The 23,102-nt window shown below is 39.1% G+C and overlaps 1 protein-coding gene across 3 annotated transcripts in view; it reads right to left on the reverse strand.

Moving 5' to 3' along the window:
* The window catches only part of ZNF507 (zinc finger protein 507), a 44,416-nt gene that overhangs the window by 6,424 nt on the left and 14,890 nt on the right, over positions 1-23,102 (reverse strand). Inside the window, exons 6-7 of one of the 3 annotated variants that reach the window (XM_039231930.1) lie at positions 22,251-22,365; positions 10,342-10,392 (exon numbers count right to left, since the gene is read on the reverse strand). In XM_039231930.1, coding sequence (XP_039087861.1) covers positions 10,342-10,392; positions 22,251-22,365 — 166 coding nt within the window. Of the gene's footprint in view, positions 1-10,341; positions 10,393-12,545; positions 12,990-22,250; positions 22,366-23,102 lie in introns of those variants that run through there. The other 2 variants (XM_039231932.1, XM_039231931.1) reach the window with 2 other exon arrangements.

Below are 23,102 nucleotides of genomic sequence, written 5' to 3' on the forward strand. Positions count from 1 at the left end.
TTTATACACGTCCAACAGCTATGTGGTAATTTATAATATGAACACCTTTATATTTATATTAAGGAAATGAGAAATATAAACTCTTGACTTTTCAGATTACTACAGATTCAGTATCTGCCCTGATACCTCACAGGAAAACTCTGTACCCAGAATGAACCACACAATGCTGCACATCAAAGGTCCTCTGAATGGAAAGTCAGTCTTATGCTATGAGAATGTCATACTTCTGAGAAAAATGGGTCAGAAAGTAAACGTCAGAAATTACAATGTATCCCATGGAACATCTCCAATGTTACTCAAAACTTTTCAAAGTAAAAGTAAATTATTCAGTTAAATAATTTTTTTTTAAAATCAAACTAACTTCAGGATAGTTTTAGAGTTTTATAAAAAAGTTGAGTTTCTCCTGTTACTAAAATCTTTTATTGCTAAGGTGTATCTATCACAAATAAGGAGACAAAGTTGAAACATTATTTATTCAGATTTCCTTACTTTGGTCTTTTATCCATTCTAGGAGCCTATCCAGGATACCATGTCACATGCAGTCATCATATATCCTTAGGATCTTCTAGACTTTACCAGTCTCTCTGACTTTGTGCGTTTTTAATGGCTTGACAGATTTGAAGAATACTGGCCAGGTACTTTGTAGAATGTCTCTCAATTTGGGTATGTCAGGGGTGTTTCTCATGTTTAGACTAGGGTAATGGGCTCTTGGCAGGAAGACCACAGACGTGTAAGTGCCATCTTCCATCCTCACCACAGAGTACCGTCCCGACATGACCTCACACTATTGACGGTGACCTTGGGATCAAGTTTCTCCACAGGGAAGTTATACTTTCTCATCCCCTCTTCCCACACTGTATATACTCTGGAAGAAGGTTACTACCTACTGACAGCAGAGTATCTATATAAATCACCTGGAATTCTGCACGGGAACTTACTCTATTCTCATCCATTTATTATCCAATCATTAATGTCAGTATGGCTTCCTGGATATGTATTTTATACTGTGGGATATAATTTAATACTACATTACTTATTTTATCCCTGAGGTCACTGAGGGTTCTTCCAGGTTCCACGTCCCATTGACTTAGTCCCATCGTTTTGTTTGTCGAGCGCTTCCCCTGTTTTCTGGCACTACAGGATGCTCCAGGTTCCCTCATTTACCTAGAGATCGATCACTTATCTAAGCCATTTCTCTTGTTCCTTTTACTGGTATTAGAAACCAAGATTTGGATGTTGAATGAACTGCTTTATTTCTATAAATAACTTAGTTTCCTGACTTCAAAAATTCACTGTAGGAAATTAGAAATACAAAGAAAACAAAAATCACTTATGACCTAACCACTAGATGTAACTAATATTATCATTTTGATGTGTATTTCCCAGGCTTTTTTTTTTTTTTTTAACATTTATTTATTTATTTATTGAGAGAGAGAGAGAAAGAGAGATATCACACATGTGCAAGAAAGAGGCAGAGAGAAAGGGAGGGAATCTCAAGCATGCTCCATGCTATCAGCATAGAGTCCGACACAGGTTTGAATCTCACGAACTGTGAGATCATGACCTGAGCTGAAATTAGGAGTAGACACTTAACTGACTGAGCCACCCAGGTGCCCCTTTCCCAGTCTTAAAATACAAATATTTATATAAAATTGTGATCAGGCAAGTTGACTATTTTGTTAATATTACCCAATGATAAAATACTTTATGGCTGTCCACAATTCTATTCCTGGAAGGAATTAGTGACATTCAATCCACAATTCCCTATCATTTTATGCAAAAAATATAATTCTAAATATGATACTCAGGAACTTCTGGTTTCTGGGTCAGCATGTAAGAAGATTGGAAATTGCCAATCAATCCTAACTTATGCTGAACAAACTGAAAAGTCAATGACTCGTCTTAGATCCATAAGAAAACTGAGGTTACAGGACACACGTGCACCCCAAACCGTAAAGACCTTTTACTCCCAAAGGAACTAGAGCCAGAAGAGGGCAACCTGAACAGTAACTGATGACCTGCTGGCAGCTAAGTATAGACAATTATGAGAAACAAAATGTGAAAGGAGGGGCACCTGGGTGGCTCAGTTCACTGGGCATCGAACTCTTGATCTTGGCTCAGGTCATGATCCCAGGGTCATGACACAGAGCCCTGTGTTGGGCTCTACGTTGAGCATGGAGCCTGCTTAAGATTCTCATTCTCTCTCTCTCCCCCTCCCACCCCACTCCTCTCCTCTGGCTCTAAAATTAAAAAAATAAATAAATAAATAAAAAATGTGAAGGGATGCAATCATACAAGACCCTCCACACTTTTCTGAGTTCATCTCCTAGAGTTCTACCAAATTCTTAGTGAATGTTGGGGAAAAATTCAGGTAGAGGGATAAAAGAACCACTCTGAAATATGCCACAGCATTCTGTCTTTAACAAGGTCTACCCCTAGGACAAACATTTAACCAGAACCTAACCTGCTGGAGTTTATTGGCACCTCATTGACGTGAAGAAAAGGAAACATCCAGTTCCAGCTCATTCCAGCTATCATGTCTCACCAAAGGGGCGGGGGCCTGAGTAGCACATGTCAAGTTCAGGCTAGAGGCACAGACTCACTAAAACACTGAGACCTCTTAATCACGGGACTATAGAATGCCTGCCCTCCCCTCACAGATCACCCATTACTAAAGTGCTCTTCACAGCAGAGCCTTTTACCTAGTACATCATGCCTGGCTATCAAGAAAAAGTTACAAGATGTATTACAAGATAAAAACCAAACTTTAAAGAGAGACAGCAAGCATCAGAACAAGACTCACATATGGTAGGATACTGGAATTATCAAACTGGTGATATAAAACAACTAAGATTAATATGCAAAGAGCGTTAATGAATAAAATACACAGTGTGCAATAACAGATGGGTAATGAAAGCAGAGATGGAAAGTCTAACAAAGAGCCAAAAAAAAAAAAAATCCTAGAGATAAAAAAATATGTAATAGAAATGAAGAGTACCTTTAATGGTCTTATTAGTAGACTGGACTTGACTGAGGAAAGAATTTCTGAGCTTGACAATATCTCAATAGAAATCTCCAAAATTGGAAAGCAAGGAGAAAAAAGACTGGAATAAAAAATTTACAATCAAAAAGGCATAACATATGTGTAATAGGAAGAAGAAAAGGAATAGAAGAAATGTTTGAAACAATAATAGCTGAGAATTTCCCCAAATTAATGTCAGATACCAAACCATGGGTCTCCCAAAGCCCAGAGAACACAAAGCAGAATAAATGGCAGAAAAACTATGCCAAGACATACCATTTTTGAACTATAAAAAAATAAAAGAGAAAGAAAAAAATCCTGAAAGAAGCCAGAGGGGGAAAATACTTTAGGTAAAGGAGCAAAGAGAAGAATCGCATCTGACTTCTCAGAAAACCAGGCAAGCAAGAGAGCAGAGTAAAATATTCCAAATTTGAGGGGAAAAACAACCAACCTAGAATTCTGTAGCCAACAAAACTATTCTTTCAAAGTAAAGCAGAAATAAAGACTTTTTCAGACAAACAAAAAAACTGAAACAATTTATTGCCAGTGGACCTGTTGTACAAAAAATGTTAAAAGAAGTACTTCAGAAAGAAAAATGATATAGGTCAGAAACCTGGATATACATTAAGAAAGAGCATTAGAGAAGGCATGAGAAGACTAAAAAAAACCTTTCTTCTTATTCTTAACTGATCTAAGAAATACAAGTTTGTTTAAAATAACAGCAACAATGTATCTGATACACACACACACTTGTGTTTAAATGAAATTCATGGCAGAAATGATACAAAGGATGGGAGAAGAATTAGGATTATTTTAATATAAGGTACTTGTGCTACCTATGAAGCTGGTATGTTATTTGAACGTGGATCTTAACTAGTTGTAAATGTACGTTCCAAGCTCTAGGGAAACCACCAAGAAAATAAGTGGTAAGAAAGGAAAGAAAGGAAATCATATAACATGCTCAATTAAAACCACAAAAGGCAGAAAAAGAGCAGAGAAAAACAGGAACAAAGAATGAGGGAAACAAATAGAAAATACTATCAAATACTATTTGATCAAAATAGTATCAATTCAATAATAAAATCTGAATGTCAGTAGTCCCACAACACCAAGTAAAAGAAGTTGCTGAAGTGGATTAAAACAAGAAGTAACTATATGCTGTCTATAAGAAACCCATTTTAAATATATATATAGAGATGGAAAGTAGATGGATGGAGATACATATACCACACTAATACTAATCAAAAGAAAGCAAGAGTGGCAAATTAATTTTAGACTAGATAGACTTGAGTATTAAGGGAAAAGAGCTATTACATAATGATAAATGGGTCAATTCTCCAAGACAGGTGATCCTTAACATAAATGTGCCAAACAACAAAAGATAAAACTATATAAGGCATAAATAAACTTAACAGAACTGCAAGGAGAAACAGATGAATCCACTATTGTAGTGGGAGACATAACACCTCTCTATCATTAACAGATCCAGCAGACATAACTGAACTCAACACCACCATCAATTAGCTGGATATAACTGACAACTGCAGACTACTTCACCCAAAAACAGCAGAATACACATGGAGTGTTCACGAAGAAATACCATTTTGAGCTATAACACAGTTGAGAAAATTTAACAGAAGTAAATAAACTTAAAAAAAAAAAGAAGATAAATTTAAGAGAAGAAAAACCATGCAATGTGTGTTCTGAAACAACAATGGAATTAAGGTAGAATAACAAAGATAGTGGAAAATCTCAAAGTACTTGGAGATTAAACAAACACTTATAAATAACACGTGGCTCAAAGGAGAAATATGAAGAAAAATTTTACTGTATTTTGAACTAATGAAAAAAACAACCCACCAAAATGTATGGAATGCAGCAAAAGCAGTACTTGGAGGAAAATTTCAAAATTGAATGCATACATTAGAAAAGAAGGAGTAGTATCTAAAATCAGTCACTAAGTTTTCACCTTAGGAAACTAGAAAAGAGCATATGAAACCCAAATAAGTAGGAAAAATGAGATAATAAAATCAGAGGAAAAATCAATGAAACTGAAATCAGGAAATCAAGAAATCAATAGAGAATATCAAGAAAACCAAAAGCTAATTCTTTGAAAAGATCAATAAGATCAATAAGCCAGTAAGTAATCAGGCTACTTAACAAGAAGAGAGGACACCACTAACATCACTACAGATCTCATAGACATTAGAAGGGTAATCAAGGAATAATATGAACAGGGCTATGCTCATAAACTTGATAACCTAGGTAAAACAGACCAATTCCTGAAGGACACAATCTGTCAAAACTCACACAAGAGCAAACAATCTGAAGAGGTTCTGTATCTATTAAAAAATTAAATCAATAATTTGGAGTACTTGGGTGGGTCAGTTAGTAGAGCATGTGACTTTTAATCTCAGAGTCATGAGCTCAAGCCCTTCATTGGGCATGGAGCCTACTTAAAAATAAGTAAATAAATAAATAAAATTAAAGGGGAAAAAAAGAAATTAAATCAATAATTAATAATAACTCTTCCAAAACAGAAAGCACCACATACAGATGGGATCACTGGTGAATTCTATCAAACATTTAGGAAGAAATTATACCAATTCTTTTTTTCAACATTTTTAAAATGTTTGTTTATTTTTGAGAGAGCATGAGAGGGAGAAGGGCAGAGAGAGAAAGGGAAACACAGATTCTGAAGCAGGTTCCAGGCTCTGAGCTGTCAGCACAGAGCCAGACACCGGGCTTGAACACATGAACCGTGAGATCATGACCTGAGCCAAAGTCATACACCCAATTGACTGAGCCACCCAGGTGCCCTGGAATTATACCAATTGTTTACAATTTCTTTCAGAAGACAGAGCAGAGCAAATACTTCCTATCTCATTCTATGAGGCTGGCATTACTCTTAATACCCAAACCAGACAAAGATATTACAAGAAAAAACAAACAAAACAATAGCCCAGTATCTCTCATGAACACAGATGCAAAAATCTTCAACAAAGTATTAGCAAACTGAATTCAACAATTGTAAGAAAAATTCTACACCACAACCAAGTGAGATTTATCCCAGGCATGCCAACCTGATTCAGCATCTGAAATTCAATGTAATTTACTTTACTAACAAGTAAAGAAAAATCTTATGATCATATCAATAGATGCTGAAAAAGCATTTGACAAAATCCAATACTTATTCATGTTAAAAACTTTCACCAACCTAGGAAGTTCTTCAAATGAATAAAGAATATCTACAGTAAACATACAGCTAACATCATATATGATGAGAAACTGGAAGCTTTCTACTAAGTTTAGGAATAAGAGATGAATATCCATTCCCTCTCACCACTCCTTTTCAACACTGTACTTGAAGTCCTAGCTAATGTAGTAAGAAAAAGAAAAAAAAATACACATATTGGGAAAGAAAAAAATAAAACTGTCCTTGCAGACAACATTACTGTCTCTATAGAAAATCCAAAAGAACTGACCCCTGGAACTAATAAACAATTAAAGAAAGATTGCAGGATACAAGGTTAGTATAAATAAAAGTCAATCACTTTTCTATAATTCCTGAAATGAACAGGTGGTATTTGAAATTAAAATCACAATCCCATTTACATCAGCACTCTCCAAATAAAATACTTAGTTTTAAAATTAACAAAATATGCATAAAATCCATATGAGAAAAAACTACAAAACTCTGATGACAGAAATTAAAGAAGGGGCGCCTGGGTGGCTTAGTCGGTTAAGCGTCCGACTTTCGCTTGGGTCATGATCTCGCAGTTCGTGGGTTCGAGCCCCGCGTCGGGCTCTGTGCTGACTGCCAGCTCAGAGCCTGGAGCCTGTTTCAGCCTGTGACTCCCTCTCTCTCTGACCCTCCCCAGCTCACGCTGTCTCTCTCTCCCCTAAAAATAAAAATAAAAACATTTAAAAAAAAAAAAAAGAAAAAAGAAAAAAGAAATTAAAGAACTAAATAAATGGAGATATTTTATATTAAGAAGACAATATTGTCAAGATGTCAGTTCTTCCTAACTTGATCTATATATTCAATGTGATCCCATTAAAAATCCTAGCAAGTTATTTTGCTGTTTTTGCCTCTCAAGTTTATATGGATAGGCAAAAGATCTGTAATAGCCAACACAATACTGAAGGAGAAAAACAAAGTTGAAGAATAACAATACACGACTATGGAATCAGTAAAGATCAGAGGTCACCAGGAGTGACCACCAGGAGTGGATGTGTGTATTGGAGGAATGAACAGATGGAGCACAGGGGATTTTTAGGGCTGTGAAACTACTCTTCATGATACTATATTACTATATTGGTGGATACATGCCATTATAAATTTGTCCAAACCCACAGAACATACAGTACCAAGAGTGAACCCTAATGTAAACTATGGACTTTGGGTGATAATGATTCGTCAAGACAGGTTCATCAACTATAATGAATATGCCACTCTGGTGAAGAATGCTAATAATGGAAGAGGCTATAAATGAGTGGGACAGGGAGCATATGGGCAGTCCTTGTACTTCTGTTCAACACTGCAGTGAAACTAAACTGCTCTAAAAAATAAAGACTATTAAAAGGTTGACAGTCATCTTATATAATAAGAATTTTTGGCACTTAAAGCTTTTGATACAAAAAGTCATTGAGAATACTGCCCATTGGCTTTAATATTTGCACCAGTATATTTTCATTCTTTAAGAAGACACTTAGAGTAGAAATTAGGAAAAGAAACAAGTTATCAATGTTCTTTTCAAAGGACTACCAGTCCCATATTTAAAGTCAATAGAAAATAGCCAGTTTCTTTGTATTAAATTAGCTTGTATCTTCAAGTTCCAGGGAGTTTTTTAAAAAGTCATTCAAAGTCTTTTTATGAAGTTAGGATCACAGTGATACTGAAACTTGGCAAGGGCAAAAGAAAAAGAAAACTACACACCAAATCTCAGTTACGGGTATCAATGCAGATTATCCTGAATAAAATGCTGGCAAAGACAGTCCTACAGTATATTAAAGAATAATATACCATGACAAAGAGCGGCTTATTCTAGGAATACAGAGATTTCAGTATTAGGAAATTTATCATGATGATTCACCATTTGAAAGGATCAGAGAAGTCATATTTTCACTACTATTGCCGAAACTTAATCTAAAATTCAATATCCATTTTAAACAAAACTTTTTACTATGGAAATCCGCCCCTCCTTTTTTTTAGAGAGAGAGAGAATGTGTTTGCACAGGAGGGGGAGGGGTAGAGAGAAAGGGAGACAGAATCCAAAGCAGGCTCCAGGCCATCAGCACAGAGCCTGATCTGAAGCTTGAACTCATGAAATGCGAGGTCATGACCTGAGTCAAGACCTGATCAAGACTTGGATGCTTAAATGACTGTGCACCCAGGCGCTCCTACTATGGAAATCTTTAAGCAAAGACCAAAGTAGGAAATTATAATGAAACTCCATCACCCAGCTTCAATTATTACTGACATTTTGCCAGTCTTGTTTCATGTACCCTCCACTTAAATTTCCCTAATTTCTGCAGAAATGTTTTGTTTGAATGAGGATCAAAACAAGATGTATATATTACATTTGGTTGGTATATATCTTAGGGCTCTTTTAATCTGTAACAGTTCTTTCTCTTCCCCATCGCCTGCATGCGTTTAGGTGCTAAAGAAACCAGGTCATCTGCTTTGTAGAGTTTTTCACATCATGTGCTGCACGATCACTTTCTGGTGTTGTGGTATGTATTTCTGTAGCCTTCCCAATTCCTGTAATCTGGCAGTGGGACCAGGGAAGGGTTCTCAACCTTAGCACTCCTGACACCTTGGGCTAGGTAATTCTTCACTGTGGGAGCTGTTCTGGCAGCTGGTAGGATGTTTACCAGCATCACTGGCCTTTACCCACTAAGTCTTAGTAGCTAGCACCTTCTCTCCCCACTGTGACAAACAGTAACGTCTCTAGACATTGCCAGATGCCCTTTGTGGGGAGACGAGGAAGAACTGCCTTCTCCCTGGGTGAGAACTACTGAGGTAAAGGTTTCATTAGATTCAGGGTCAGTTTTTTTCCCCACTTTTCCTTTTTTGCAAATATACTTCAGAGGGACAGCTGTGTGTTCCCTACCACCATGTTTTAGGAGGCACTTACACCAGGCTGACAACACCTAAATCCAATATACATGCTTAATAACATTTCTCCACACAATCGGGTAGGTGAATAACTTCTTCATGATAAAATAGATCTATCTCAACCTCAAAACTAGTCTAAAGCTTCATGAGAAAACACTAGAAGCGTATCATTCAGCCCAAGAACAAGATAAGGACTTTCACTATCCCCACTCTTATTTAGTGTGTGGTAGAAACACTAGCCAGTACGGTTAGGTAAGAGAAAGAAGAGGGGTAAATATCATATAGGAAAGGTTGAGAAAGTTATTTGCAAATAATACGAATTAAAAACTGTTAAAAGTAATAAGTTCAGTAAGAGAAAAAAAAAGAAATTCAGTAAGGGCATAAAGTGAACGTTCTGTATAGATCAACAGCTTTCCTATATAAAAACAATATTGAATTGAAAACTAGGAAAGGAAGGAAAAGACCCAAGTTATAGCAGCAACAGAAAAAATGAAATATAGCATATGCCTAACAACCAGGGTGTGTGTGGGGGGGAGAGGGGGGTGGGCAGTCCTTGCTCTGTATGGTGCTACCATGCACGGATTCTGGTTACTATGGTTTAGTTAAATGTCACCACTCCCCCCTAACAACTGTTCGAGTTTCAGTTATCAAAATATATTCACTGTCTAATTGTAGAGTACAGACTTCACTGGTAGCTTAGCAAACAGACGTGCTTCGGGATCAGCGACTAATCATGTCCTTTCTTTCAGTCGGTTAGTGACTGGTCACTCACAGACAGCAAAGCATGTAGCTGTGGTGCCTCCTAATCTCCCAGTGATAAAATGTCCCAAGTGACATTTTACAAAAATGTATACTCCAAAAAAAGGAACTGGTCAACAAAATGGAAATACAGGAGAAACCAAAAAGTGGTAACCCTGTAAGTGAAATTAGGCTCAAATGTAAATGCATTTCCTGAACAAATTGCTGACCACAGGAATGCTGACACGGCCGCCACTCCCAGAGGATCTACATGAAGGTAAACTTGGGAACACGCATGAAGAAAGTGGGTTCCTGGAGGAAGTTATGCCTGTGAAAAATATCATTACAGAAATGCTCTGTAATCAAACTGAATCGAAAGAGCACAGGATAAAATGGTGAAAGCTGATCCACACCCAGAAAGGGGTACGACCAATGGCCAAGGCACTGAAAACACGCTCACCTATAATACTGTAAGAAGCAAGCACTGAACACACTATTCTTGGTAGGTTTCCTACAAAGAAATAAAACATAAAATGTTTAAGAAAAACATTCTTAATGTTTTTAAGCATTAAGTTAGTGTGCTGAATTATATTACTATATTTTATAGGATTTTTCATTTCCCTATGCATATATAACAGTAAGAGAGTTTTTAAATGTATTAAGAAAAAAATTAAGGCTCGCAGGATAACTGTGACTGACTACCTGTGTATTTATATATACACAAATGTGTGCTTGGATTTACACACATATGAAGCAGGAAATGTATACAATATACAGGGACAAAACTTTAGATGCTACTGAGGAACACAAGAGATGACCTGAACAAATGAATAAAGTCCATACCTTATTTGTATAAAGTTACTAATTCTTTATAAATTAGTATAGAAGCTTAACATGATCCCAACACAAATAAGAAATTATTTTTAAAGTTTATTTCAGAGCACAGACATATAAGTGTAGGCAGAAATAGAGAGAGACAGAGAGGGAGGGAGGGAGGGAGGGAGGGAGAGAGAGAGAGAGAGAGAGAGAGAAAGAAAATTCCAAGCAGGCTCCACGCTGTCAGGGCAGAGTCCAATGTAGGACTTGATCTCACAAACTGTGACATCATGACCTGAGCTGAAATTAAGAGTCAGACACTTAACCAACTAAGCCACCCACGCGCCCAAGAATTATTTTTAGAGAAAACTAGATAAGCTGATTCTGAAGTTCATTATGTGCTACCCAATTAAAACAACAACAAAAATGAACTACCTACAAAATCCACACACTTAACTTCATTTCCTTACTATCACCTCTCATAGAATGTGGTTTAATTTGTACATACAATTGAAAAAATGTCTTTGTGGGGTGCCTGGGTGGCTGTCAGTTAAGCATCCAACAGATCTTTGAAACTCCCTGTGTGCCCTCCTTTATTGCCTCCTCTTCCTCTCCCAGAGTTAAGAACATTCCTGAACTGTGGGATACAGCCGTTTTTGAGGCTTTGAACTGTCAGCATTTACTACTCCAGGCAGAAATGAGGAATGATAAAGTAAGTACATTTAAATTAATAATGGATATTTATGTAAGTAGTGAATCACGTATTCCAGAAATAAATGCTAAAATTATTTTTAGAATAGTTTGCAGAGGACAAGACTACTTTGAAGTGTTTGAGAATAGCTAAAACTTACAATTATTCACTATCAGAAATGCTTTCCCTTTTTTTTAAATGTTTATTTATTTTTGAGAGAGAGAGAGGAAGACATAGAATCCAAAGCAGGCTCCAGGGCGTCAGCACAGAGCCTGAAGTGGGGTTTGAACTCACGAACCAAGAGATCATGACCTGGGCTGCAGTCAGACACTTAACCAACTGAGCCACCCAGATGCCCCAGAAATGCTCTTTCCTAACAGAGTGATCTGGAAGCTCACCTATAGTGTATCACTTTCATTAGTTCCCTATGCAATCAATGCATATAGATGAAGCCTTTTTGCTTTCCTGCTCTATCTAGCCTTTTCAAATTGCTCTCTCCTATCCTATTGGACAAGAACTTACTTCTATAAATTCTGCTGACTTGGTTACTCAATATCTTTTAATATGAAGAGCTCCTTAAAATCTTTTCTAAGAGAGGAAGATAAAGAAAGCAAGAGCAGTGTAGGGAATGACTGAGCCCCAATTTTAGGAGCACCAAACTTAGCTTGGTAGAAAGGTTATTCTGAGGGGACACACGCAATGGAAATTATTCCTTAAAAGATCTAAGTGGGAAAAAAGTGACAAGGTTAAGCACTTATTAAAATGATTTTCAACTGATTAGAGGACAAGAGATACTATAGGGGAATCTCAACTTCAAAGTTATGTAAAGGTGGCTTATATGTATTTCTACTTCCTTTCTCAGAGTGAGTTTCCTTTAGCTAAAGCATTATTCTCTTTTCATTCCCTCTGCACTCTCGCTATACAATTCCATGGAGCAAACCAAATTCTTTTAGTTTAAAAATGAGTGAACTATTATTGTACCATCATCTTGTTTCATTCACTTTACTATGCACTTATTTTTTGAAATTGTTGTTTACTTACTGCCTATCTTCTTTCATGAAGGTATTGTTAACTTAAAAAAATAATGCTGCTAGGTATTTTATTATAAAATGATGGGTTTATTAGGGAATAACACAGAACTGCAATCTGGAACAAGAAGTTTGGGAAAACCACTGGCAAGTGTTCAGAACAAAGGATAGAACTGCTCTTTTACAGCGGAAAGCAGAACGGTCAGGAGGGCTGTTATAAACAGAAAACCCACTGGGATAAAGTGGGAGCTGGAAGCACAGTGGCTTTTCATTGGCTGAGTTATGACCATCTCTCACTGGCTGGGCTGCTGGAGGCCTGGGGGTGATGGGAAGGAGGTGAGCTTTCTTTCCTCCTGCTGGGATAGTAAAGCAGTATCCACCTGCAAGGGCCTCCTCTTCCTGCTGGGGTGTGCAGCTGACAATGAGTGGTAGGGCGGGGGCTCCCCTTGCTGAACCTCCAATTGCATTCGAATGAGGCTTCCCTTTATTAATCTTCATAGTATAGATGCCATGAGTCAGAAAACGAACAGGTAACCCTACACCAACCTGACCAAAATACATGTAATGCAGTACCTAGAAAAAGCATAAAAAATGTTTTGAAATAGAGGGCTATGTCTACCAGATCGTTTCTAACCATGTTACCAGCAGACCATCAACATCCCTATTTCCAAATACCCCCATACACTGGGGGGAAAAAAAACAAAGAGAGTAAAAACCCAAAAGCAAACAGAAACAAACCCTAGTGACATAAGAATAGCAGCAGCACATTTACAGAGCATTGCCTGTCACAATTTTGTTTTCCTTTCTAAAAAATTTTTTTTAATGTTTTATTTTTGAGAGAGAATGAGAGTGAATGCAAGCAGGGAAGGGGCAGAGAGAGAGAGGGAGACACAGAATCTGAAGCAGGCTCCAGGCTCTGAGCTGTCAGCACAGAGCCTGACGTGGGGCTTGAACCCATGAACCTGAGCCAAAGTTGGACACTCAATCGACTGAGCCATCCAGGTGCGAGTGTTTTGCTTTTTTAATGAAACTGCCAGATGCTCCGATGACAATCCCATTTGGTACTTCAATTATTCAGATCCATCAAGGCAAAGTACACATGTGACCCGAGGACACCAGTGAGCGTCCTAACAGGTCAGCTGCGGGTTTCCTGGTGTAGACTCTACCTACGGCTGGGCGAAAGCTTTGGAATGCCAGAAGGAACACTATTCTTCTGTCAACCAATAAAGTCCCATCCATATCTCTATGAAAAATGAGATTTCTTCCTAATGCAAGAAAACTATTTTGGCAACCAAAAGAAAGCCAATGGAGAAACCTGTGATATTATGATTTCTAACAAGAAATATGTTTTGGTTTTTGTCTCCATTCCTGGCACAGAGCTCCAAAAACCCTTGGAATTTCCCTAAGTGAGGAGAGCAAACAATGTTTTGAGGTGACCTTCTGAACCCCTCTGGGTAACCTAAGGATCGGGGCTGGTTGCTAGAGGAACCCATTACAGGATCAGAGGGCAGGAACTTTCAGTTTCACTCTCCAGGGGAGGCGAGGGGCTGGAGATGTAATCAATCATGACTACGTAATGAAGCCTCCATAAAAACCCAAAGGATGTTCAGAGAGCTTCCGGGTTGGTGACCATGTGAAGGGGCTGAGAGAGTGGTGCCCCAGAGAGGGCGTGGAAGTTCTGTCCCTCCAGGACCCTACCCTATGGACCTCTCATCTGGCTGCTCCTCATCATGTCCTTCATCATAAACTGGTGAATATAAGTACACTAGTTTCCGGAGTTTTGTGAGCTGGTCTGGCAAACCTCTGCGCTACGGTCAGTTGGTTTGGAGCACAGGTGGCAGCCTGGAAGTGGGGACAGTCTTGTGGAACCGAGCCCTGAACCCCTGGGATCCGAGGCTATCTCCAGGTAGTGTTAGAACAGGATTAAATTCGCAGGACCCCCAGTCAGTGTCTGTTGAGAACTGAGTTAACTGCTTGATGGTGTAGAAAAAACACACATCAGAAAACCCAACGCTTCTCAAACAAATAAACGAACAAACCAACAAACAAAAAACAAGAAAACCCAATGCTTTTCACATCTGGCTTTAAAAAAACCTAAGACTGAATTTTTCTATAGGCTTTCTCCTACTGCTCATGGGTCAGTTACTTTCGTCCCAGAACCCCAGAAAAATAGGAACATGGCTCAAACACCCTATTCCCCTGGCCTGGGACCTTACTCCAGGTCTGATTCAATTAGGAACGATGGCCTTGCGGGATTAGGTAGAAGAAAGCAGAACCTGGATGTTCTCTAAGATCTGAAGTGACCTGAGAAGGCTTTGAATATGCATAAAAAGATTTAAATAAAAATTCTGCAGTAGGGTTTGTTATTTATTCAAAAGAATAAGTAACTAAGGTCTGGAAAAATAGCCTGAAAGTTCAGATTTTGTGAAGAACCCAAGAAGTCTTTGGGCCACTGTGAAAAACAAACTCCTCTGGTTCACCCCTTCAAAACAAAACATACTGTTTTCCTCCAAATTAAACTATCTGCTAACCTGTTTCCTTAAAATAAATTCAAGGTTTTCAAAGACTTGAGTTTTCCCCCAAGCCAAGAAAAATAACTGAAATTCAACATGCCTCCAGATTGAGAGAGACAGGCAGCATCAACCACGACTGGGGAGGGAGCCTTCAGCCTTCAGGCCTTCCCTGCGAAGGCCCCGACCTTCTGGAGCAGACAAGCCATCCCCACTGTGGTCTTCCTCAGCTCCTGATCCACAGAAAGCCTGAGCTTAACAGAACGTCCGCTGTACTGAACCATACCACTAAACTGCGAGTGGTGTGACATGCAGCGGCAATAGGCCTCACAGAGTTCTGTCTGGCACACCAGACACACAGCCTGTAGAAGCACGGGTTCAAACCCTGGCTCTGCCACTCGGGAGACCTGGGGAAAGCAGTTTCATCCACCCAGTCTCTCTTCCCACATCTATGAAGTTGGCATAGTGATATTCCTGAGTACTGGATTTTTGTAAGGATCAAGTGAGCTGAAACAAACTGAGTGCTTAGCACGCTGTGTGGCCCATGAAAAATGTCTAAAAAATGCTAATGGTTATTATTATTTCTAATATTTTTATGTTAAACAAAGACTAGGCTTTATTTAATGACTGGCCACACTGAGTGACAACCCATCATTCCAAAATATCATTCCCATTGCTTAAAACTCTTCCGGATTTAAAAAAAAAATTTCTTTTCATTTTTGTGCCATGTTAGAAAATTAAGCTCATTAATACAAAAGCACACAATATTTTTGACCCAGCTGATGTGTATCCCTAAAATCAGAATCCTTACCTTATAAGCATACATTTTTACTTCTAATCATGTACCTTACAAGGCTATTTCAAAGACATCAACATCAGTTTCAGAGTATAAAGACACAGAAGCCTTAATAACAAGAAAAAGATTCATTAATTCGACTATATTAATGTTAAAATTTGTTTGTCAAAAACATCACTGAGAGAGAAGAAAGACAAACCATAGTTTAGAAGATACGTACAATACGGGGCGCCTGGGTGGCTCAGTCGGTTAAGCGTCCGACTTTGGCTCAGGTCATGATCTCACAGTTCGTGGGTTCGAGCCCCGCATCGGGCTCTGTGATGACAGCTAGCTCAGAGCCTGGAGCCTGTTTCAGATTCTGTATCTCCCTCTCTCTCTGACCCTCCCCTGCTCACGCTCTTTTTCTCTCTCAGAAATAAATAAAACAGTAAAAAAATAAAATTAAATTAAAAAAAAAAAGAAGATACATGCAATATATATAATAGACAAAAACTTATATTCAGGACACAGACTGTTGCAAATCAGTAAGAAAAAGGCAGACAACCCGATAAGGAAATGGCCAATAATAGTACACAGACCAGTAAAAAGACACTCGACCTCATAAATCGTCAGGGAGATGCAAACCAGAACCACAACAACATAGAGACATACCTACCAGAACAATCAAAATCAAAGACTGACAATACGAAGTGTTGGTGCGAGTATGAGCTGGTACAGTCACCATAAATTGGTATAACCATTTTGGGTAACTGCTGAGAATTATGTACCAGAGCTGAATATATATGTGTGCCCTATTACCCAGATATTCCACTCCTAGGTATAAACCCAATGAAAATGGACTCATTTCATATACACACCAAAAACATATAAAAGAATGTTCAAAAGGCATTATTCAAAACAGGGAAAAAATCTGGCAATAATCCTAACACCTATCAATAGTGCAGTGAGTGAATAAATTGCCAGTCTCACAATGAAATACTACATGGCAGTGAAAAGGACTGCATTAAATTATACACAATGATGATGAGTAAAAAAAGCCTGATTTAAAAGACTATGCACCGGGGCACCGGGCTGGCTCAGCTGGAAGAACATGTGACTGAATCTCAGGGTTGTGAGTTCCAGCCCATGCTGTGTATACAGCTTACATAAATAAATAAATTAAAAAAATTAAAAAACTATGTACTGCATGATTTAATTTCTGTTAAGTAAGAAAAAGGTAAAACTAATTTATGATGTTAGAAGTCAAGATGGTCGGGGGCGGAGGGGAAAGGGAGCTAGTGCCTGGAGGCCCTGGAAGATGGAGCTCCCAGGGGCTGGCAATGGCTCAGTCGTGGTCTGAGTAGTTACAAGGAGGAGTGAGTGTGACCCATTCACCAAGCTGCACACTCATAATTTATGCAGTTTTCAGGACATATATTACTTTAAATTATAAAGTATTAAAAATTTTAAAGAGAGAGAAAAACTTAAGAGACTTGTCAATCAAATGCTATGTTTGAACCTTGTGTAGCTCCTGATAATGAACTAATTCTGAAAGTACACTAAAAAAATTTCTTAAACGTTTTTATTTATTTTTGAGAGAGAGAGAGAAAGACAGAGTATGAGCAGAGGAGGGGCAGAGAGGGAGACACAAATCCAAAGCAGGCTCCAGGCTCTGAGCTATCAGTGCAGAGCCCGACGCAGGGCTCGAACCCACGAACCACGAGATCGTGACCTGAAGGAAAGTTGGACACCTAACCGATGAATCACCCAGGTGCCCCTAAAAGTATATATTTGAAACATTTAGGGAAATATTGGGCATTTTTGGCCTAGGTATTTTTTTAATTTATTTTTTTTAATGTTTTATTTCTGAGAGAGAGAGAGACAGAGAGACAGAGTGAGCAGGGGAGGTCAGAGAGAGAGGGAAACACAGAATCTGAAGCAGGCTCCAGGCTCTGAGCTAGCTGTCAGCACAGAGCCCGACGTGGGGCTTGAACCCAAGAACCGAGAGATCATGACCTGAGCTGAGGTCGGACGCTTAACTGACTGAGCCACCCAGGCGCCCCTTGGCCTAGGTATTATAAAAGGACTCTTAAAAAATTCAACATACCTATGTGGGTAGCTTTTCTACTTAAGGAAAAAAAGTATAGTAACACCACCATTATATGTTTATTTTCAAAGTACAATAAACTTACAGAACTAGAGCTATTTCCTAGATAAGACAGACTGACATATACAGATAACTATCAGTGAACATTTCCTGAGCACCTAATACATGCCAGGTTGTGTACCAAGTGCTTTACGCCAAAGCCCGTTTCCTTCTCTGTCAGGCTGTTGCACCATGGCATGGTGGGAATTTCAGAACAGAAGTACCAACACGACTGTGTTTCTGAGGGGAAATGATTCAGTGTCATATAGTTAGAAGGAAACTTGGTAACGTGAGGAAAATTTTTTGTCATCCTGTCTTCCATCTCCAACCAGTCAGTCACACAAGTGATACTGGGGGGTGTAAACCAGGAGGATCTCTAGAACTGCAATATTACATGAAACTGAGGACAATCTTTTTTTTTTTTAATGTTTTATTAATTTTTGAGAGAGAGAGACCGCGTGAGCAGGGAAGGGTCAGAGAGAGAGGGAGATACAGAATCCAAAACAGGCTCCAGGCTCTGAGCTAGCTGTCAGCACAGAGCCTGACGCGGGGCTTGAACCCACAAACCGTGAGATCATGACCTGAGCTGAAGTCGGACGCTTAACCGACTGAGCCACCCAGGGCCCCGAGGACGATCTAATATTTGAAAATCCTGAAAGGAACTTTTAGTTACTGTGGCGCCAATGTCCTAAACATCAGGTATAACTATAATTGTATGTGGTTTACACAGAATGTTCCTTAATAAAGCACTGGAAAACAAAGTTTGCTATATTTGGCAGGACTGGGCTGGGCTGATGCTTTTTCCATCTTTCCCTGTCCTCACACAAGAATGGAAAAGAGCTCTCCTCCTGTAATGAGGACAGAGTTTCTGAGATGACCGTACAACTGCATGAACAGCAGGAGAAAACCAGCCCCTTTAATGCCCCAGGAAATATGCTGGGTGCTTAAGACACATGACCTCATTCAATCCTCACAAAGCTGTACCAGCTAGGCAGTATTCTCCCCAGTTTCATAAGAGAAAGGAGGCTTAGCCTGGAGTAACATCCCCAAGGTCACCCCGTTGGGCAGAGGGGGTTCGTGGCCCAGGCCTGAGACTGTAAAGCAGAAGTGCTACCCAGGGTACTGGGTTGCCTCCGAGGCAGGCAACACAGCATGGGGACCTGAGCTGTGACGGCACTCTTACCTGGGCATAGCATCTCTTCTGTAAAATAAGTAAGCTATGCCTGTCTACCCAGGAACAGGATTATGCTTTGTTTTTCAAAATGAGAGGTCAGCAGCATTCTTGGGGGGTTAGGGGTGGCGTTAGACAATGAATCAGTGGGAGGGGACGAGGACGGAAGCCAGGCCCGATGAGTATTAGATAGCCACCATTTACTGGGTGCTTAGTTTGTGGCAGCACATCACATATGCTAGTTTAGTCCTCACATCTGTCTTGTAAAGAAGGTGCCTTAATTAGCCTCCTTTTAGAAAGGACAAGACCAAATATAGCAGAGTGAAATCATTTGCTCAAGGTAACAAACGCCGTAAGTCAGAGAGCTCAGATTCGATCCCAGGACTATCTATCCCTGGAACCAGGGCCCTTATACATGAAAATGTAGTGCCCAGATCACACAATAGGTTCCGTGAAGGACTGGAAGAGCAACATAAAAGGCCTGAGCAAAGAACAGTTACAAATATTGCAGGAAATCTACTACAAAGCAGGCACATTCAAACACACAACACACCTGTTCTGCCCTTGTGCAAAGGCTACAAGCTGTGCAACAAGGCACTCTAGCTAAGTTCACCATTGCTCCTGGTGAGTATGTTTCTTAACAAAAAGTAGGTAATCAGAAATGTGTAGGGTATGGATTCTGAGAAAATAAGCCCAGACTCTGACCAGTAAGTGCACTAGGCAGCAAAAACTGAATGAAGCATACATGTAATAAGCTAGAAAAACGACTGTGATAACTTAGATCAAATGAGACCTCAAGAAGTCTATGCTCACTAGCGTAGCTTAAGGCAAGCAGTGTGTGACCAGGAGTACAGGCCTAGAAGCATAGTGGAATAGAGTGTGTTAACTCACAGTGCTCTGTAGACTGCAAATCCTATGTGGATTTAAAATATGTAAAAAAAGAGTCACAAGATTTGACAGTTGGAAAATAAGACCTATGAGAAAAAGCTGGTTATATTTACAGGGAAGGGGGATGTATGACATTTCTTCTAAGACATAAACACACAGGCCAAACTCAGTGACAAAGTGTGGTGTATACAAACCTAGAAAATAACACACTGAGACTTCCCTGTTCTAAGAGGAAAAGGGTTCTCATAGTGTCCTGCCCACTAGCAGGAAGATTTTAGGACAATTACAGCCAATCCTAGCAGTCTGTGAATATTTTAAGAACTAAAAGGGGAGCCTGGGTGGCTCAGTCAGTTGAACGTCCCATTTCGGCTCAGGTCATGATCTCATGGTTTGTGAGCTCAAGCCCCGCAAGGGGCTCTGTGCTGACAGCTCAGAGCCTGGAGCCTGCTTGGGATTCTGTGTCTCCCTCTCTCTCTGCCCCTCCCCCACTCACTCTGTCTCTCTCGAAAATAAACAAACATTAACAAAAGAAAAAAAAGAACATAAGAAAACATAAACCCCAGGACACCATAAACTATCAAGGTAAATCTTGAAGTTATAAGATTAATCTACTCAGGTAGATGTGAACCTCTCCTCTATAGACTCGGAACCAATCATTAATCTCCTTCCTAAACTTATCCTAATTGTATGCTTGAGTTTCCTTGTTCATATCCTTTCTATCATGACTATAGTCTAAGAGCCTCGCATCGCTCCTGGAACATAATTATCTGCTCAATAAATTGCTCTCAATGAATGAGAATGAAGAGTCTAACTCTAATTTTATTCTTGCCTGGAGCACATGAATTTGGCATGGTATGTCATTAAATTTAAAAATAAAGATACCCAAACTATAAAGGCAAAGCTTTCTCCTATCAGATGAACTAGCATCCTGTGTTCATCATGTTCTCCTAAATGCTTCCTAGTGCAAATCATAAATGATACACGCCAAATACCACCTATCACTCTCATATGTATTTTCTGGCATGGAGCTATTATTAATAATGGTTTATGGCCTTCATTGTACTCTGGGGAAACTAGGGATCCTAGTTTTAAAAGTGTTTAAAATAGGGGAGCCTCGGTGGCTCAGTTGGTTAAGCATCCGACTTCGGCTCAGGTAATGATCTCACGGTTCGTGGGTTTGAGCCTCACGTTGGGCTCTGTGCTGACAGCTAGCTCAGAGCCTGGAGCCTATCTTCAGATTCTGTGTCTCCCTCTCTCTCCGACCCTCCCCTGCTCATGCTGTCTCTCTCTCTCTCTCTCAGAAATAAATAAAACATTTTAAAAAAAGTGTTTGAAATAAAAACAGACACACTGAGGCAAGGCCAAACACCTTCCAGAGAGCTACAAGTCTTTGCAAATGGAAGAATGATTATAAACAAGTCTGCTGCTTAGCAAATTAGACACACGTTCCATATTAAAAACCATATATAGAGAGATGCACACTTATAGCGTCAAATAATGGCATTTTCAGGCATAGTCTGTCAGGTTTTCATTTAGCTACTAATACTATGACCCCCCCCCCCCGCCTTGTTTGTGTCATATCTATATAATGGCTGGGGAGACAACTTAAAATGTGAAATAGGTTTTGATAAGCAGTTAGAACAGTTCATGCTGTGGCCTAGCAGTCGGTCATGGTGACTATGGCAGCTTTGAGGAGGAATCCTGACACTCCATCATGGCTGCAAGTACAACAGACTGCACTGTGGCAGCTGGACAAACTTCTGCAGCAATGTCTGTACCGTTACCATCCATAAGCAACATGCAGCTCATTCGCAAGAGGCAAGCTTTTCTTCAAAAATGATTTCTACCTTTCTATTCGATCACCTGACAAGGCCTGTATTTCCTGAAAATATGTGTTAGAATTGGCTTCTGTGAAAAATCAAGTCACAAAATTATGTTAAATGGTAACTTAATTTTCAAACAGAGTCTTTTATAGGAAATTTTAAGTTTTAAGCTTCTTTTGCTGGAATATTGAGTACTCAAACCACCAAATTACTGTGCTATGACAATTTATACCCAAATGAAACTGAAAACATGAAACTGACACAAGTAGACGTCTTCCTATAGTCTAACTCGACAAAATGCCTATTGTCTCAAGACCCAAGCTTAAAGTTCATGTTCCTTAATGAACTAAACACTCTTGAACCCTGTAGTGAGTTTCTTTGCATATAATCTGTATTTAAACAAGTGTTATGAATCTTTAATTATTTCCCCTTTTTTCTTTACTATAAAATATTCTAACACAAGCATTAAAACTCTACGATCGTCACACTTACCTGTATGGTTTGTCAGAGTTCACACTTACCTGTATGGTTTGTCAGAGTTATGGATTCGTCGGTGGTTTCTGACACCAACGTAGGTTGTACTTGTATAATCGCACACATCACATCTATACTGTTTCTGTACTGAAGACTTATTCCCTAGACGAGGGATTGGAGAGCTTTAGTGACATACTTTGATTAGATACAAATGACATCATTTCCACTGTTAGCAAATATTTATACACATTGTATTAATGTTTCCAACAAGGCTTTCTGGTTGTTTCATACTTTCCAATTTTGAATATAGCTTTCACCTGCAATTGGACTATCAACAGATACAAAATGAACATCATCTAACCTGCAAACATAGATACACTGGGTTGGTTTCTGCATGACCTTGTACAAAATGCTACAATAGAATAAGCTTGATGCCAGCTGCCCTGCTGACTGTGTAGCAGCTGAATTAACCAGAGAAACACTGTTAATTTGAAAAGCGTTAGTCTAATTGACATCAGATAAACTGTCTTAAGGAAATACTGATTTGCCAACAAGCTGTGATTTACTATAATACAATATTATACAGTACGGTTACATAGCAAACATAAAAAACTCAATATAAAAAGACTAAAAGCTTGGGGCACCTGGGTGGCTCACTCAGTTAAGCCACCAACTCTTGATTTTGGCTCAGGTCACGATCTCATAGTTCGTGGGATCAAGCCCTATGTTGGGCTCAGCATGGAGTGTGGAGCCTGCTTGGGATTCTCTCTCTCTCCCTCTTTGTCTGGCTCTGCCCCACTTGCACTCTAAATAAATAAATAAGTAAATAAATAAATAAATGCCTAAAGCTTTTTCACCCTGTGGGTTTCCTTTGTTTATAAAAATGTTAGCCATCAGTG

The sequence above is a fragment of the Hyaena hyaena genome, unplaced genomic scaffold, assembly GCF_003009895.1.
Source record: "Hyaena hyaena isolate Hyena2069 unplaced genomic scaffold, ASM300989v1 scaffold_61, whole genome shotgun sequence".
In the NCBI taxonomy this organism is placed as follows: Eukaryota; Metazoa; Chordata; class Mammalia; order Carnivora; family Hyaenidae; genus Hyaena; species Hyaena hyaena.